Consider the following 17569-nt stretch of genomic DNA (forward strand, 5'->3'; position numbering starts at 1 on the left):
AAATCCCCTTAATAAAAGAATTTGTTCTATAAAACTTGGACTCAGTCAAAATGCCACACCCAAGGACCTAGGATGCCACGTGTGGCCTTGAGACATGCAGGTTCTCCACCCCTATGACTAGATATATGACCCTGTGCAAGTTACTCAACACTATTTCAGTTCCTCATCTGAAAAATGAGCTAGAGAAGGGAATGCCAAACTATTCCAGAATCTTTGCCAAGGAAATCCCAGATGGGGTCACGGAGACTCAAGACCCAACTGAAACAACTCAGCAACAAATAACTCCTATCTCTAGGGATGGTTGTAAGGATCAATTGAATTAACATATGCAAACTTTGTTGTGCTAATGATCATTATGATAGTGGATCTGATTGGCAACATTTTTGTTACATTACTTATTCTTGTTCTCTCAACCTGTAGAAAAAACATAAAGAAATGAGAAAAGGTGTTATTATTTAATTAAGGAGAATAAGCCTAAAGGAGGTACATACATGACTGCTTAACTTGTGTTAATAAGTAAACCAACACATAAGGAACTCTCTTGGAAAGAGTGTGGTGGGTAAAAATATCTAATGACTAAACTTTCCCCTGCTTTTTCAAACCTGATAAGCTCTATCAGAATGAATATGGAAAAGATCAACTTTTCAGTCACTTAGTATTTGTGGTGTGAAAATAGCAAGGTCTTTGTAGAAAAGAAAATCTGATTGGAATAGACCTTCTTGATATTTCTGAGGTGGTTCTGAATGTTTAGAATAACTCTTCAGGACTCTTCTTTTGAAATAACCCTAGGATGTGTCCCATGATCTAATCAGACATCATAAAATTCCCAAATCTAAACTAATTTCTATCCATTTTCATTTTTTTTCCAGTGCTCTAAAATAGAAAGAATTTTCACCAGTCTTCTTTAGCCAGTTTTTAAATCTGCCAAACATCTTCTAGTTTTCTTATTTATAAATTGATGGAGTTAGATCAAATAAACCCTTAACAAGGCATCCTTGCAACTTTAAATCTAGGTTCCTGTAATAATTTCACAGAACCATATTTCATCATGGAAGGGAAATGACGTGAAAGGTTAAAAAAAAATGTATGAATACAAGTTGTCATAAAAGGGCTTTTACTATGTTAGCAATAAGAAGTGAAATCCAATCAATAGGGCATTAAAACTCCAGAAAAGTTAAAAATAACTGACTTAAAGTTGCATAAGGCCAGTGTTCTGGAATTAACTAAAAGTGTAATTTTTGACAAATTCTCAGAATTGATGACCTGCCCAATGAATGACCTGGCATGATTATAGGTAGGTGGCTCAATGAATGGAGCACTGACTCTCAAGTCAATGACAGTTGAGTTCAAATCCAGCCTTAGACACTTACTGGCTGTGTTACCCCTGAGTGAGTAACTTAGTCTTTCTGCCTCAATTCCTGCATCTATAAAATGGGATAATAGTAACATCTACCTCCCAAGTTGTTGTGAGGACCAAAGGAGATGTTTGCAAAGTGCTTTGCAGACCTTAACCTGCTATATAAATGCTAGATTTCATTATTACAATGCTAGTATGACCAGAACTTCATGAAGGTTAGCAATATCATAAAGTATCTGATGTCTGCCATAGACAAGTTGGATAATATCTTTGCTATCTGTTCCATAGGTAACAACTTTTTTTTATTATTATTATAGCAAGGGATTAACTTCAGTAAAGCTGGCTTAGCTTGGTCTACAAGGGAAAGAGAAAGAATTTTCCTAATGAATTTATGTGTATCCTTGTTCTTGTTTCAGTGACTGTACTAGCCATATTTAATGAACTACATGCTGATGTGGACCTCTATGCCCTTCTTTTTGGAGAAAGTGTCCTAAATGATGCTGTGGCCATAGTGTTATCCTCGTAAGTAATACTACTAATAAGAGGGTGTTTCTTGACTGATATGCTGTAGACTGAAATACAAAAGTCTATTTGTATCCCTTTTTGGGGGGATAAGACTTGTCATTGTAAGGAGAGCCCTGAATTCTGAAACTTACAGTCTTAGAATGTTCCCTAGCGCACTGATAAATAACCTAGCCAGGATTACACAGCTAGCATGTATCATAGGTGGGTCTTGAACTGAGTTCTTCATAACTGAGGCCATCCCTCTCTTCACCGTTCTGTGCTGCTGCATGGTACAGTGTCAAATACTGAATCACATCTAATTAGGACTTTATCAGCTTACTGTTAATGTGTCATTATAGTCTTTAGTCAACAGGATTCAGATTTCAAAAAACCAAGGTGAGATAGTGCTGTACTTAGAAAAGAAATTAGTTCAAATGAATGCAGTATTTTTCTTCTCTTTTTAAATCAAATTAACTGATTATCTATTTTATTTGTTTTTACATAAACAAACCAGTCCAAGTTTTATTTATTAATTCAGTGGTTTTTTACTCTACATTTTATCTCACCTTTAATTTTTAGGATTTCTAATTCAGTGTTTAATTGGAGATTTTTAATTTGTTCTTTTCTAGTTTTTTTCATTGCATACCCAATTCATTAGTCTGCTCTTTCTCTCTTTTATTGATGTAAACATTTAGAATGCAGTATTTTTTTTAATCCTTACTTGGCCTTGTTTTTTTTTTTATTTCCCCTCTTCCCTCAAACTCCAGGTCTATTGTTGCCTACCAGCCAACTGGGTTGAATACGCATGCTTTTGATGCAGCAGCATTTTTTAAATCTGTAGGCGTGTTCCTGGGAATATTTAGTGGCTCCTTTGCCATGGGAGCAGTGACTGGAGTCGTGACAGCTCTAATATCCTTTTCGGTGGTTTTTCTGGCTCTGCCTTTATGTTGCATTAGACTTTGAAGAGAGAGAGTGCTGATTGGCTGTTAGATTAAAGCCTTCAATCTGGCACCTAAATTGGATTAGATCTCCCTTGAAACGTCTTGCTCTGGATGAAGAAAGAGTATCTCATCCTGTTTTCAATGTGCAGCTACTGGATGTTTATCACACAAAGATATTTGGGAGATAGTCACCCTCCATCAATAAGTTTTCCTTCTCATGCCTTTTTGCCTGTGAATATCTAAATGTTTGTCTGGCCTCTGCTCCTGGCACAGACATCTGGATTACATTTTATCTGGTGAAAACTGTCTTTCTGCCTCAGTGGAAATTTTCTCTATATTCTTATAGTTTATGGGGTTATGTTCCTGGAAAACCTAACCTGATTAACGATCTGCTTGCTGATTTTCCCAAAGAAGCCAGGGGTATATTCCTGACCAAGGATATGTCATGCCTGAGCCTGGTTGTAAGTGACCACAAATAAACAGACTTACATAGAACTAGGTCTGTGATCTCATGGGTATGGCTCTGCTGATACAGATCACAGCTCTCCATGACTTCTATCTTTGTCTTCCTGTAAATCATCCATAAAACATCCGTTTCCTCTGATTGCTTTAATATCTAGAGGATACTATGGGTGACTAGGGGGTGTAGCGGGCAAAACACTGGGCTTGAAATCAGGAAAACCTGAGTTCAGATACAGCCTCAAATTGTGTGACCACAGGCAAGCCACTTAACCACTTAGCCTCAGGTTTGTCATTCGTAAGGTGGGGATAATAGTAGTACCTGCCTGCCAGGGTTATTATGAAGATAAAATGAGATGGACATTTGTAAACTGCTTTGCAGATGCCTTAAAGCGCTATATGAATTTCAGTTGGTATTATTATTGCTAATGTAGCATTCAAACCATGCATCTGTTATGTCTCATTCTCACTAAATGATTGGGTCACCTCTGTTTCCAGGCATAAACCATAAATCTCCTATTTACTATAACCATAAATGATTTGCCTGCCTAATACAAAGCTTTCTAAAGTGTCTATAAATCAACAGAACAAGGCAACAGCCACCAAGTATATAAAATTGTACTCCTTAGGATTTATCATTGTGTATTGTATAGAATACTTATCTTCATAATTCCTGCTTCATTCTTGGTAGCATGAATCAGTAGATAAAGGGCTGCCTTCATCAGGGTCATAGAGTCCAAAATGGTTTCTTTGGAGAGATTTTCCACAGGCTACTTTGGAAATGAGGGAAGATTTGGAAAGACTCAGTGGCATTTTGAGAATCTGATGAAACCGGGGACATGTCTGCTTTGTGAGTCTTTATTCATTGCAAATCTCCCTGCAGTAAGCATGGATGTAGATTGAGTTGTCAGGTTTTCTTGTTTCAGAACAAGCTTCCTCCTTCCTTGAGCTGCCATCTCACCAGTGTTACCACCTTCACCTTGTACCATGATTATAAAATTGAAAAATCATTAAATTTCAGCGATCACTTCCTTCAACACTTCATCTTCCCCATTTTACAGATGAGGAAAGTGAGTCCCAGAGATGTTCAATGACTCATGTGAGATTATATAGCTAATTGCTGGCACATGTATTTACATTTAATACTCTAGAACTAACAATTACTTGTAATAATTATTTCATCCCTGGATCCTCCACCACTTATTTTGTGTAATGCCAAAACATTTAGCTGCTTTGGCTTCAGTGGTGACCTAACTTAAGAATACAATATTGAATTAGAACCTGAGGCCTTTCCACAATTTGTACGGAAGCAGTCATTAGAGCACAGCCTTTTGTCAGACACCTTAAAACATTGAATATCAGTATGTAACTATAAAATAATGAGATTGATTCATTTTTAAATTAATTTTATTTTCACATCTTTGTTTCCCATCTACTCCCCTTGAGAAAGCAAGGAAAAAATGAAAACACAGTCACAGAAATATTCCTACATTAACTTTGTCCAAAATATACATATTTACGCACATATGATATTGAGATAAATGGTTATATATTTTATATATGTGTCTATGTATATGTATGTGTATTCACATACACCCAGGGAAGAAGGCTTTGGGCCCAGGCTATAAGTGGGAACCAGAAGGAGACTTACATGGACCTATATGAAGGTAGGCTTTTATTATTATAAATTCATTTAGGGGCAAGTAGATGGCCAGTGGATAGAGTGCTGGACCTGAAGACAGGGAGATCTACATTCAAATCTAGTTTCAGACAATTACGAACTGGGTGACCCTGGACAAATCACTTCACCCTGTTTGCCTCAGTTTCCTCATCTGTAAAGTGAGCTGGAGAAGGAATTGGCAAAGCACTCCAGTATCTCTGCCAAGAAAACCCCAAATGGGGTCAGAAAGAGTCACGCACAACTGAAAGTGACTGAACAACAACAAAAAGTATCACTTATTTGGCACTAAATCATACGCCACCTTGTACAAATTCACTTTTTTTTGTAATGTATATGCTTTGTGGCCCACATAAGATGATATATTTCTTCAGAATAGGAGCACTGCCTTATGCTCGTATGTCCTTTAATAGTTGTTATTTAGCACAATGCCCCGTACATGTTAGGAACTCAGTGCTTAATGTTTGACAGAATTAAGCCACTTCTTGGTAATGGGCTGGATCAAATTTCACAAAGCTGTGTTATAGAATTGGGAACTGAAAATGGTAAACTATTCTGTGTCAGACCCATAGAGGGGCAGTATGGTTTAGTCAGTACAAAGAGAGCTGGCCTCAAAGCCAGCTTTGAAGCCTGGATTCAAGCCTGCCTTCTGACAGTATCCTGTCTGTGTAACATGAACAAATCAATGCCTTAATGAGTTGCAGAGAAAGTGCCAACCTGCATTGGTAGAGGGAGTTTTCTCACCTGGAAGTTCCCTATATCAATGAAATTACCCCCTGCTCATCTCCATCCCTATCTTATGTCCCAGGCACTGTGTTTTGAGGACACAACAAAAATGAAAACAGTTCCCCACTTTTAGAAGCTTATGTGCCAGTAGGGGGAATTGACGTGTACATTGATAAGGAAATAGAAAACTCATACAAGTTATTTTTTTCTCTGGATTGGAGTGTGTGTGGGGGGGGGAAGTAATAGAAGAAAAGACCTTTGATAGGAGGTAGAACTTCGGCTGAGGTTTACAAAAGGAAACTGGAGGTGTCAGGAGGCACAAGAGAAGAATTTTCCAGGCAGCGAAGGAAAATAGCTTTCAGGTTTTCTTAACGGTTGAATTTTGACTATTTTTAAAAAATTCTCAGTAGCTCAAATAACTGTACAGCTGAGGTTAGAGGGAAGTGTGGATTGGTTTTGTTTGTTTGTTTGTTTGTTATGGGGAACTGGGAAGGGGAGGAATAGGGGAAGGTCGGTTTAATGGTACGTTTCTTTGTAACTTCAAGTTGCCTATAAATAAATCAGTCCTTAACGTGATGCTAACGTGACCAAGTTTACCAAGCTTCACTGCTTCCCCCTGCTGGAGACCGCTCTCTTTTTCTTAATGTCCTGGAGTACCTTCCTTTTAGCAGAAGCCTGTGGATTTACAGGTGAGTTCATAGTTTGAGAGCTGGAAGGTGCCTCAAAGGGACATCTAATCCGGCCCCCTTATTTTACAGATGACAAAACTGAAGCAACAGGAAATTATGTGACTTCCCCAAGGTCACACAGGCAGTGAGTGGTAAAAGTCAGGATTTAAAGGCTCTCTGACCCCACTGCCAATGTTCTTTTCTTTGAATTGTCTCTTTTTGCACAGACTCCCCAAAATGAGTGACCTTCTGTGAAAATTGACAACAGTTATTGATTTGGTTGACTTCTCAGGGATGGGTGCTTTTTTAGGTATTGTTTTTAAAAGATTCTGGTCCATTGTGGCATTTACCTCTTCCTAAAAACCTTGTACTTTATTTTTTTTAAAAGGTCACAACTTATTCTGTTGTCAGAACTAAGACAGATCCCTTTCAGAATCTAATCTTTGAGCATTAACTTTAAGCCTTAGTTGATGTATTTTGTATATGAAGAGATTTAGTGAAAATGTTTCCTTCCTTAATCTGCTTTTTTATTACATTGCTTCAGAAAACACACACACACACACACACACACATGCACACACACCTTACATAGACAAAGGAACAGAATGTTTCACTTTTTTAAAAATTTAGTTTATTCTGAACTTAAAAAATAAAACAAGCATTTAATAACATAGTAGAATAGAAAAAAAGAATGATACCCTTTGATGTTGTTCCTTCTTTAACCCAGATCCAATGAGAGTAAGATTCCAGCACTACCAGCCCTCCACCCTTACCTGCTTCCTCTCTATCAGTTTTCCTCTCATTCATGTAATGGCTCCTTTTTACCTTTTCCTACACAGTTTTGTGTTTTAGAATCATCCCATCGTACTCAGCTCAGCCCCCAGCCTTTTTTTCAAACTACCTAAGTAATGATGACAGTCCCAAGGATAGTGATAACATTTCCACATAGAGGTAGTAAATAGTTTGCCTCTGTTGCGTCCCTTATAAATGGTCTTTGATTTTTCCTTGTATTTCTTCTGGATCTTACATATTGAATTTTCCATTGAGTTCTGATCTTTATGGCACAAATATCTGAAAGTCTTTCAGTTCATTAAATATCCATTTTTTCCTTTCTAATGCATATTATGCTTCTTCACAGATACATACAGTGAGGTGAATAAGACTGTCATCTCTGGTCTGTTCAGTCATGGATTCTGAGTACTCTAGCATTAATATCATCTCTCCTGCCCCAGCTATTTTGTACATCTCCCCACCCCCGTCATATGTATAGCCGAAAACTTCTAGGTCTAAGAAACAAAGGTAGCACCAATGAATGTCATTAGTTTTGTAAATTGAAAGAATCTAATTACTAGCTATGACTATTCACTTTCTCTACCTTTCCAGTTACCATGAGAAAGCCTTATGTTATAATCAAGCACAGTTTCAAATATGTAGCATGAACCAAGCAGTCCAAACAGACTATTCTATCATATTTTTACATATCCCACATGATATATTTCTATATAGCATTCCATCATTCCCTTTTCACCATGATATTTATAGTTATATATAAATATGACAGATGTCAGAAGCACCTCAGTGTGCAAGATAGCTTGGGTAGAATGGTGGTTAGAATAAACAAACTCAGATGGGTCGGAGCTAACTAAATGAGGTGAGATTTGTTGTTGTTGTTGGGAGAAGGGAAGGAGACTTAGACTTGTAGGTTTAGTCCTAAAATTGGTCCTATGGATAATTTCTTTTGGAAAGTGGATTAAAGCCCTGGACTCATAGTCTTCAAAGCTTTGCTTATCTATAAAATGTTTGTATTTTGGTACTTGGTGGGCTCTGGGAGATACAAAGATGAGTAAAATCTAGACCTTGCCTTCAAGGAATTAAATCTAGTTCAGACTATTAGAAATACTCTCATGAGTTGATAGCTAACAATGCACAGGCAATAATTAAATGCCCAGCTCCTTTCCCTCAAGATGGCACCAAAGGCAAAGAAAGAAATCGTTGTCCCTCCCAAGACAGAAGCCAAGTCCAAGGCCTTGAAGGCCAGGAAGATGTTGAAGGGTATCCATAGCCACAAAGAGAAGATCCAAACATTCCCCACCTTCTGGTGACCCAAGACACTTAAGACTTCAGAGGCAGCCCAAATACCTTTAGAAAAGTGCCCCTCAGAGAAACAAGCATGATCACAATGCCATCATTAAATTTCCCTTGACCACTGAGTCTGCTATAAAGAAGATGGAGGACAACACCCCAGTCTTCATTGTGGATGTCAAGACCAACAAAGATCAGATCTAGCAGGCGGTAAAGAAGCTGTATGACATCGACGTGACCAATGTCAACACATTGATCCAGCCTGGAGAGAAGAAAGCCTACGTCCAGCTTGCTCCAGACTACGATGCTTTAGATGTTGCCAACAAAATTGGAATCATCTAAACTGTGTCCAGCTGTCCCACTGCTATATACTACATCTACACTGCTATATACCCACCTACAATAAAAAGTTTTCCAGGAAAAAAAAATAATAATAATTAAATGCACAGTCAATGGTATAGATAACAGAGGCACTAGGCATTCCAGGGAGGAAGATGGATGATGACACATCTAATTGGAGTGGTTAGGGAAATGGGACTTAAGGAATATATAGAAGTTAAAGAGGAGGGAACTCCAGACATGTAAATCTCAGTATAGATAACATTTTCTTTTTTTTAGTTCAGAGAAAGTTTGATATTTGACCTTACTTGATACCCTCTTTGTTTAGGGAGCTTTTTTCTTACTCCCTCTTTTTGGACTCAACCTATCCTCCCCACCCCCATTGTCTCTTGACAGGTGTTGTCGCTGTCCTCTTCTGTGGAATTACCCAAGCTCATTATACCTACAACAACTTGTCAGTGGAGTCGAGAAGTCGAACCAAGCAAGTGAGTGAGATTTGCCAGAGGTCATTCTTCTAAGTGAAAAGAAATGCAAATTATATTAATACTGTAATAAATAAAGGAAGATTAACACATATGTTTGTATGTGTCAACATATACATGTATATGTCATGTGTGTGTATATATCTATATATATACATATTTTTTTTCCTGTTCCCTTCCCTTAAATCTTTGCAGCTTTTTGAGGTGCTCCATTTCTTGGCAGAGAACTTCATATTCTCCTACATGGGCTTAGCCCTGTTCACCTTCCAGAAGCACATTTTCAGCCCTATATTCATCATTGGAGCTTTTGTATCCTTTTCTGTTCCTATGACCAGTATTTCTTTTTACTAGGATTGTTGGGTAAACTTCCAGAGTCACTCTAGGAAGGATGCCTGCAACAACATGTAAATAGTGTTATACTGTTCACCATCTTTATTTATAAGTTATTCTTCTGGAGTGTGCTGGAGTCAACTCAATCTAGAAACATTTTTTTTAATTTTCAGGGTGAGTATTTATACCTTGGAAATTGGAAAATGCTACAAAATGCAGTGTTGGTTCGTTGTTTTGTTAATTGTCTACACTTAAAGTGTTGGTAATGCAGATTAAACTTAAAAGTGTGTTGTTCATACGTTTTTGGAGAGCTGGTTGCTGAACATTGATTATCACAGACCCTGCCTTTCAACTTTCTACTTGATTCGTTCCACAATCAATATTGTCATCCCAAGGTCCTGGCTAACTCAGGGATATAGTTATATATTTCCTAATTAATTGATAAAATCTCTATATTTCTTTCAGTCAGCTAAACTCAGAGCCTCCACTCCAGTTCATCAAATGTCATTGATTTTTTAAAGGAAGAAACCTTCTTTTCCCGTAGTAGTTACTCATATCTTTTTATCAAATCCCTTAATTTCCTAGGATTAAATATATATATTAAAGTTATTGAATTTATAATGTATTGACTTTACTCTCCTATTACCCTCTAAGGAAACCTATTTTAATTCTTTAGAAACTGTAATGTTGCATGATTCATAGCCATGTTGTTATTACGTTGGCAGAATACCGATACTAAAGAAAGATCATAGCCAGAATCACTTCAAATCTTCACTACAAATGACTTTATTTTTTAATTTCTGAGACTATAGCTATATATATTTATAGTCTACCACCATTTAGTTCATTCAGGATAATAGAGTCACTTTCACAAGAATCATCTTCATCTTCTTCACAAGATAAAGTTAACAGTAGTTTCATTTTTCTCCATCTTCTTTAGCTTTCTCCAGCCATGACAAGGAAACAGTCCCTTCTCCAAGCTTTATTGGAGAACCTTTTGAAAAGGATTACACTCTGGAGAGAGTGGACTTTCCCCGGATCTAGTTAATTAACAAAAAAAAGTTGACAACTCACAGATTCAACATTAGGTCATAAAATCCATGTATCACAAATTGAGTAAGAGCCATGTTCATAATAATTTAATATCCAAGTTTATTTTGATGACTCTTGGAAGGCGCAAATCAGATCTTACCTGAAAAGAGGATACTGAAGATGTGAAATGTTAGATAAGGTGATAAGATCTTAGCAGGACAAAAGTTACTCCATTCTGCCATGTCAACAGAACCTCCTCCATTCCTGTAGTTAGAGCCTTGGGTACATGCATCCTTTCACAGAATGAGTACCTGAATAGTGTTTTGTTCCCAGGGAAAGGATTGCAATTTTCTGAAAAAAATGGAAATTGGCCTTTTTTTACAATAAGACAGAATGGTGTTGATTAAGGGTACTAGCCTTAATCAAAGATTTGAGTACTACCCTTGGTTCTCTCACATCACATCTGGTAAATCACCTAACCTCTCTCTTCCTCAGTTTCCTAAAGATATCTAATACCTAGACTAAGGGAATCTCATAGGATGGTAGTTAAATCCACAAATGGGTCTATGATGTCATTGATGTGGATGTTCCCTTAAACAATGCAGATTATCACCCATATACGTGGCCTAGGTTTGCCACAAGAGGTCCACCCAATATTCTGGAGGCATTTCTCATTTCCTCTTAACATGGCAGGGTTACCAGTGGACAGCATGGATTATCTAGTCATTATCCTTGTTCGTACCACTTGAAGAGCCCATTGTATTTTTTTTATCTATATATTTCCCTGATGACATCCTTTATGCTCATTTTTCTTTGTTCTTTCTTTGTTTTATGATGTAGCTGCTTTATGCCCACCTTATACCTCTCCCAATGCCCTTTGAGGAAACTCGGTTCATCAGAGACTATAATGTTCTATGACTTATTGCCCTACAATGATATTGGTCATAAATAGGTGGGTCTTTGTTTCCAGGAGAAGTTTGAGGTTAATTATAGGAGCTTTGCAGTACTGCCTGTCTTGTGCCACCTGTTGAGTTCTTAGCCCAAATTACTAACTTTTTCTCGTCTGACTATTACGTATATACACGCATTGTATATGTGCATATGTGTGCATATGTCTACATACACATATGTATATATATTTATATACAGTTGTGTAAATATTAAGCGACCCATACACATATATAAGTGTATATTTTAGATTGCCGTGTATATATTACATATAATATGTAGTCTACATAATGGGTATGTGTTGTATATACACATATGAATGATAGGTCAACTCTTTAGGTTATCTACCCAACCACATGCATTATCTGGATAGTTGACATTCTTCATCCACTTTTTATTTCTTGTGTGGATAGTTAGTGCAAAGATTTTGGAGTGGTTCGTGATGTCTTACATCCACTAAGAATCCTTCAATGTACTTTGTCTCTTATGACAATGTTAAAAAAATTTTCTTTAAAATAGAAAATAACTTTGGAGAAGTTAGCAGATATTTATATATAGATCTTGATGGATATTTGTGATCGGAGGGTCCTTGAACAAAGTTCTTTTTTATATATTTCAAGAAATCTTGAGTAATTTTAATGTGTACACAGGATATACTTTGTTAGAGTCTTTCAGAGAGCATTTTTGCTCTGATGAACCAAATATTTTATTGTAATCAACAAACAGTAAACACAGCGTGAGCTAGTATTTTTACATCTTTTAGTCAGTGATAGTAAAGATGATGTTTTTCGTAGCATATTGATTCTGAAAGCCCACCTGTTACATACTGTTACCTTCATCAGGAATGCCTCTGATCTGTGTGACAATTTTCATAAAGATTTTATGTAGTTGGGAGGGTAGGCATATAGATTCATTGTTGGCCTTTTTCTGGTTGCCTTTGTTGTTAGTAATAAGGTCCAAGATTTTTTCCATGCCTTTGGTATCTTCCCCTCTTTCAGATAACTTGGGAATTAACCACTCCATATCCTTATAATCATGTTAGCTCCAACACAGGTCTGTATACTTAGTCCAACCTAGCTGTTTTTCCCATTTCTGTACATGTTAGCAGTATTTTGAGCTCCATCGTAACATCATCTGGGACTGTGATGTTATAGCCCAAAGGTGGTAGCACTACTATTCCTGGTGATTAAAAAAAAAGTTTGTAATAAAAATCTTTGCTGATTGTTTCCATCTTTCTTATAATTTTCTCTTTCCATTTTTGTCTTTAAAGTCTTGGGTGTAACTTTGCTTAGTTGGATCTCTTGCCAAGCTTTCTATAACTTGCTTTTACCTTACATGTCTTTTCTCTGACTTAAAAGGTGAACAATACTCATAATTCTCCTTCATCCTTCTCTGCAATATCTAACAAAGGAGTTCATAATTTAAACCAGTGTTGCCTTTAATAGCTATATGTTTCTGCTTGACATGAAAGTCCAATATTGCTAAGATATTTTTTAAACTCTTTCGATTTCCTTGTTAGGACAATTGATTTCTACCTGTAACTTCTCTTTGGTGTTTTTGTAATCAATACGTGTGTCTTGTCTTTCATCCATATCTGATTTTTCATCATCACTAGCTTATTTAAGTAGATCGGATTGGAATTGTTTTAATTTCACGCCTTTTTTTTTCCCCATTCCTATTCTGTCTTTGTATTACTCTTTATCAATGCATCAACAAATCAGAGGTCTGACTGTACACATTAATCAGTCATTTCCTCTCAGTTAAAACATAAGCTTCATTATTTGGTACTTGGAATATCTAGTGCCTGCGGATTCTTTTCTCAAAAGAAAATATCTATAACATATAGGCATGAGACTTAGACTCTGGTTTCTCTCATTCCTTATTCCTGCCCCCTCTTTTTCAATATATTTCTCACTGCCCATCCTCCCACCTTTGGATTAAAGTCAGAGTGTGTCAGTATATTTTGATTTCATTTGGAGGAGGTTAACAGACTCTATAGAATTTTTGTACTTCTTCCTCTTTTATAACAGGCAAAAGTAGTCCGTAAACTACAGTTATTTATACAGTAACTTTTTTGCAAATAATTATCATAATGAGCATTTATTATTTAATTTAAATACTTACATTTAAATATTATTTAATTTAAATTTTAAAGAGTATTTAAATCCCAGCTCTCCTACTTTACTATCTGTGTTACTTTGTCTAAGTCACTTAATGAGCATCTGGGTAGCACAGTGGATTGAATCCTTGACTTGGAGTCAAAAATACTTGATATAGCTACTTACTGTGTGACCCTGGGCACAGTTTCTTCATCTGTAAAATGTGGGCATTGGCCTAGATGATCTCTAAAATTCCTGTTTTCTCTGATATGCTATGATCTTTGCCTTGAGTTAATTGATCAAATATCATAGGAATATCTGTTTTCACTTCATACCAGAATAATTTAAGGATCTGTGATTTCATTGTCATGGCTGCTTCCTGACATATCTCTCCATCTCCCTATGACTTAGCACCAGTCATTCTTAAGCACATAGCATGCGCTAAACTTTATGTTCTGGAGATAGAAAAAGAGGCAAAAATGGTCGTTATCCTCTAGGATAGAGGTGTCAAACACAGGCCATGTATGGTCTGCAATACTTCTGAGTTCAAAAACCAGATTAAGATATAACTGGGAAATATTTAACAAAATAAGAGGTATTAGTGGTTTTCTAAGTCAATACATAGCCCACATGGGTCCATTTCTCCATGAGTTTGACACCACTGACATTCTAATGGGAGCAACAACATGTGTAGGCACATACAGAGTAGAAGAAAGAGATCTTGAAGAGGGAATGCTTTAGTAGAGATAGCATCTGAAGACTGTTGTTCTCTGAAATGCATCACTCTTGGGCCAACGTAACCTGATTATAAGGATTTCTGAACTTAACTAAACTCATCCTTTGACTATAGATCTGCAGCTTGTCTTTCTGGCCTGATAGGACTTAGCAGAGCTTATGTTCCCCTGGCAGGGCCTCTGATTTTCAAACACCATTTCCATGTTGCTGAAGTTACCTACTCCATAAAAGTCAAAAAAAATGTTAGTAGGACCATGGGAAGTCCTTGATACTGTTGTTTTTGGATAGGGCATAGAGAATTTGATGGTCAGAGAAGGTCATGGCATTCTAACAGTTTCTCCCAGTAGCCTAAGTAACTAGTTTTTCGTATTTGCTAGGGGCTAATTAAACTCTCAACAAAAAAAAAAGGAAATGAAAATTGATGTCTTTGTTGTACAGAACTGATTCTCCTGAGCCTATATCACCAGAACCCACAATTACTTTTCCAGGAACAACGATGAATCGCCTCATTGGCCCATCTGTGGCCAGTGGCTCAAATTTGAAAGACAGCTTGCTGTAGCCATGGAACAAATCAAAGCCAGCTGTCCTCCAGCAGTGCTTTTAGACCCAGGCCTTGGCATCATTAGCACCAGGCTAGAACAAAGAGAGCTAACTGGCAGATAGAGAACACAGGGGAAGGTTTTAGAAAAAAGAAAAAAGGTAAGCCAAATGGATAAACATTCCCATCCTTGATACAACTGCATAGTTTTTGAAGGAAATGGAACAGTTCACCCATGAACATTACCATTACACTATAATATTTCAATTTTCTTTTGGCTTCCCCTGAATGGAAAGGAGCCTAAACACCAGAGCAATAGTTTCACAAATGGTATCTTTTTAGTATTATTAGAAGGGAAGGATTTATTTCTCCCAGTGAAACATCCTTTTGCTTGGAGGAGATTGTCTGTAGAGGGGAAGCCAAACCTGGAATTCAGGATGTAACTCTCTGCATTACTTTGTCCAATTCTAATGAGTCAGAGGTCTCCTGTGACCTTGGATGGAGACAGGAGAGCAGACATGGAGCAATTCTACCTTTAGATATGTTTTTGATTGTTGTGTAGGAAGAAGATGTTTATCAAAGCATGTTTTAATAACTCTGTTGTTTTGTCATCTTTCAGTCACGTCCAACTCTTCTATGACCCCATTTGGGGTTTTCTTGGCAAAGACCGCAGTGGTTTCCCATTTCCTTCTCCCATTTGTTATGTAGATAATGAAACTGAGATTAACAGGGTTAAGTGACTTGCGCAGGGTCACACAGCTAGTAAGTACCTGAGGCCAGATCTGAATTCTCCTATGTAGCTCTGACACTCTCTCTATTGCACCATCTAGCTGCCCATTTAATAACTTTAGAAATCCACAAGCCCAAATCTAGATTGCCAAAGTTACCTATGCTTATAGAGTAGCTTAGAAACTCCCAAAGGTAAACAAGTTACTTGGCTTTAGACAAAATGGGACTTTATTGTGACTAGGACCATGAGCAACATTGGAATGTGCCCTTTATTTTATTAACCTGGTCTGGGATGAGTTAGGTTGTCTACTCGAGCAGCTAATCTGTACCGTGGATAGAGTGAAGGGACTTGTAATCAGACCCGAATTTACATTCTGTCCCAATCACTTGCTCATTACCTACGTGACCCTGGGCAATTCACTTAATTTCTTTGTGCCTCGGTTTCCTTATCTGTAAAATGGGGATAATAGCATCTACTTAGAAGAAGCAAATGAGCTACCATATAAAGTACTTTACGAAAGTCAAGTATAGCTATAATTTTTACTATTAAAGCAGGAATCCCTCCTTCAGATCATCAAGTGGTCATTCAGCAAGCACTTGAAAGCATCCAGGAGGGGATAATTCACTACCTTCCTAGAGAATCTGTTCATTCCACTTTGGAACCATTCTCAATATTGACAAATTTTTCCTTTTGTTAAACTACAATCCTACTTGGGCCAAAGTCCTGTGTGAACTTCGTGTTTTGATTTTTGGTTTTGGTTTTTGTTACACAAAATTCTGGACTGTCCCATTTAGTTATTGTCACTCGTTAACCATTCACTGAGATAACCCTTTATCCATATTTTTCAAATGAGAAAATTGTGTCTGGGTGGTCACAGGACCATTCAAGCATACATTGAGCCTACCTCTCTGTGCGTTTGTATACAGTTCCGTAGCCGCCTGATCTTGTAGCTTTGAGGCAGAGAAGGGGAAACCAACCAGAAGAGTTCCCCGACTGTGAAAGCTGGGGGCAGGAGAAGGGCAGGAAAAGCAAGGTCTTTCTTTTCAACATCATCATGATATTTTCTTCAGACCAGAGAGGAATCTTGAATTCATACAGTGTTCTGTTAAATGCAGTGAGCACTGGAAAGCTGATCCAGCTCATTCTTACATCTCAACTGTAGAGTTTCCCTTCCCACTCATATTTCTCAAAGTTGTTATACTTGATTACAGAAATCCCCCGTGTTAATTCTTGTGAAGACTCTTAGTGCTACTTGGACTATCACCAGAAGAAATCATTCTCTTCCCTTGTTAATCATGTATCAACTGCTTGTATGTAATCAGAGGTATTTTCTTGATGACTACAAATGTTTTGAGAAAGCTTTCCCTTAGCATTTCTAGTTATTAAAGACCTCTGCTGTCTGTTTACAGATTTCCCTCTTTTATCCTGAACTTTTTGGCATTTGACTTTGAGGTTAATTTAGCCCCCTTTAATTTTCTTTCAAGAAAATAAATGCTTCTCTAGCAGTATCCTGCCATACAACTTTGCGCCTACTGTGACCTTGTGCTGAAGCCTAATGGAGACCCCTTTGGATAGGGGATAACAAGGGTTTTGCTGTTGTTACATAATTGTTTTAAATATAGGTTCATCAGCTGTGAGCCACCTCATGTAATAGATCCAGTTTTAAATATATGTTTCAAAACTTAGAACATCATTTTTATGGGCGTGTAGCTTTGGAGTCTAGTTAGGGTCCATTGCTGATAGAAGTAGTTGAAATTGAGGCTGGATGTCAAGACCAATTATCAGCTTAAATTGTTTCATTGCTTTTTCATTAGTAATGTAAAAATCCCTGACTGACTGACCAGCAGTTTGGGGCGAGGGGAGGAATGAGAAAGATGGAAAATCCAGGTGTACTTGGTGAATTTAGGAGAGACTGAATGAT

General features: G+C 37.3%; 1 protein-coding gene across 1 annotated transcript in view; it reads left to right on the top strand.

The window, feature by feature from the left end:
* Positions 1–17569, top strand: part of SLC9A7 (solute carrier family 9 member A7) — a 193283-nt gene that overhangs the window by 118487 nt on the left and 57227 nt on the right. Inside the window, exons 6-10 of the mRNA XM_072614549.1 lie at positions 1774–1879; positions 2629–2770; positions 6249–6354; positions 9151–9239; positions 9432–9545. Coding sequence (XP_072470650.1) covers positions 1774–1879; positions 2629–2770; positions 6249–6354; positions 9151–9239; positions 9432–9545 — 557 coding nt within the window. The remainder of the gene's footprint in view (positions 1–1773; positions 1880–2628; positions 2771–6248; positions 6355–9150; positions 9240–9431; positions 9546–17569) is intronic.

Source organism: Notamacropus eugenii, chromosome 5, assembly GCF_028372415.1.
Source record: "Notamacropus eugenii isolate mMacEug1 chromosome 5, mMacEug1.pri_v2, whole genome shotgun sequence".
Lineage (NCBI taxonomy): Eukaryota > Metazoa > Chordata > Mammalia > Diprotodontia > Macropodidae > Notamacropus > Notamacropus eugenii.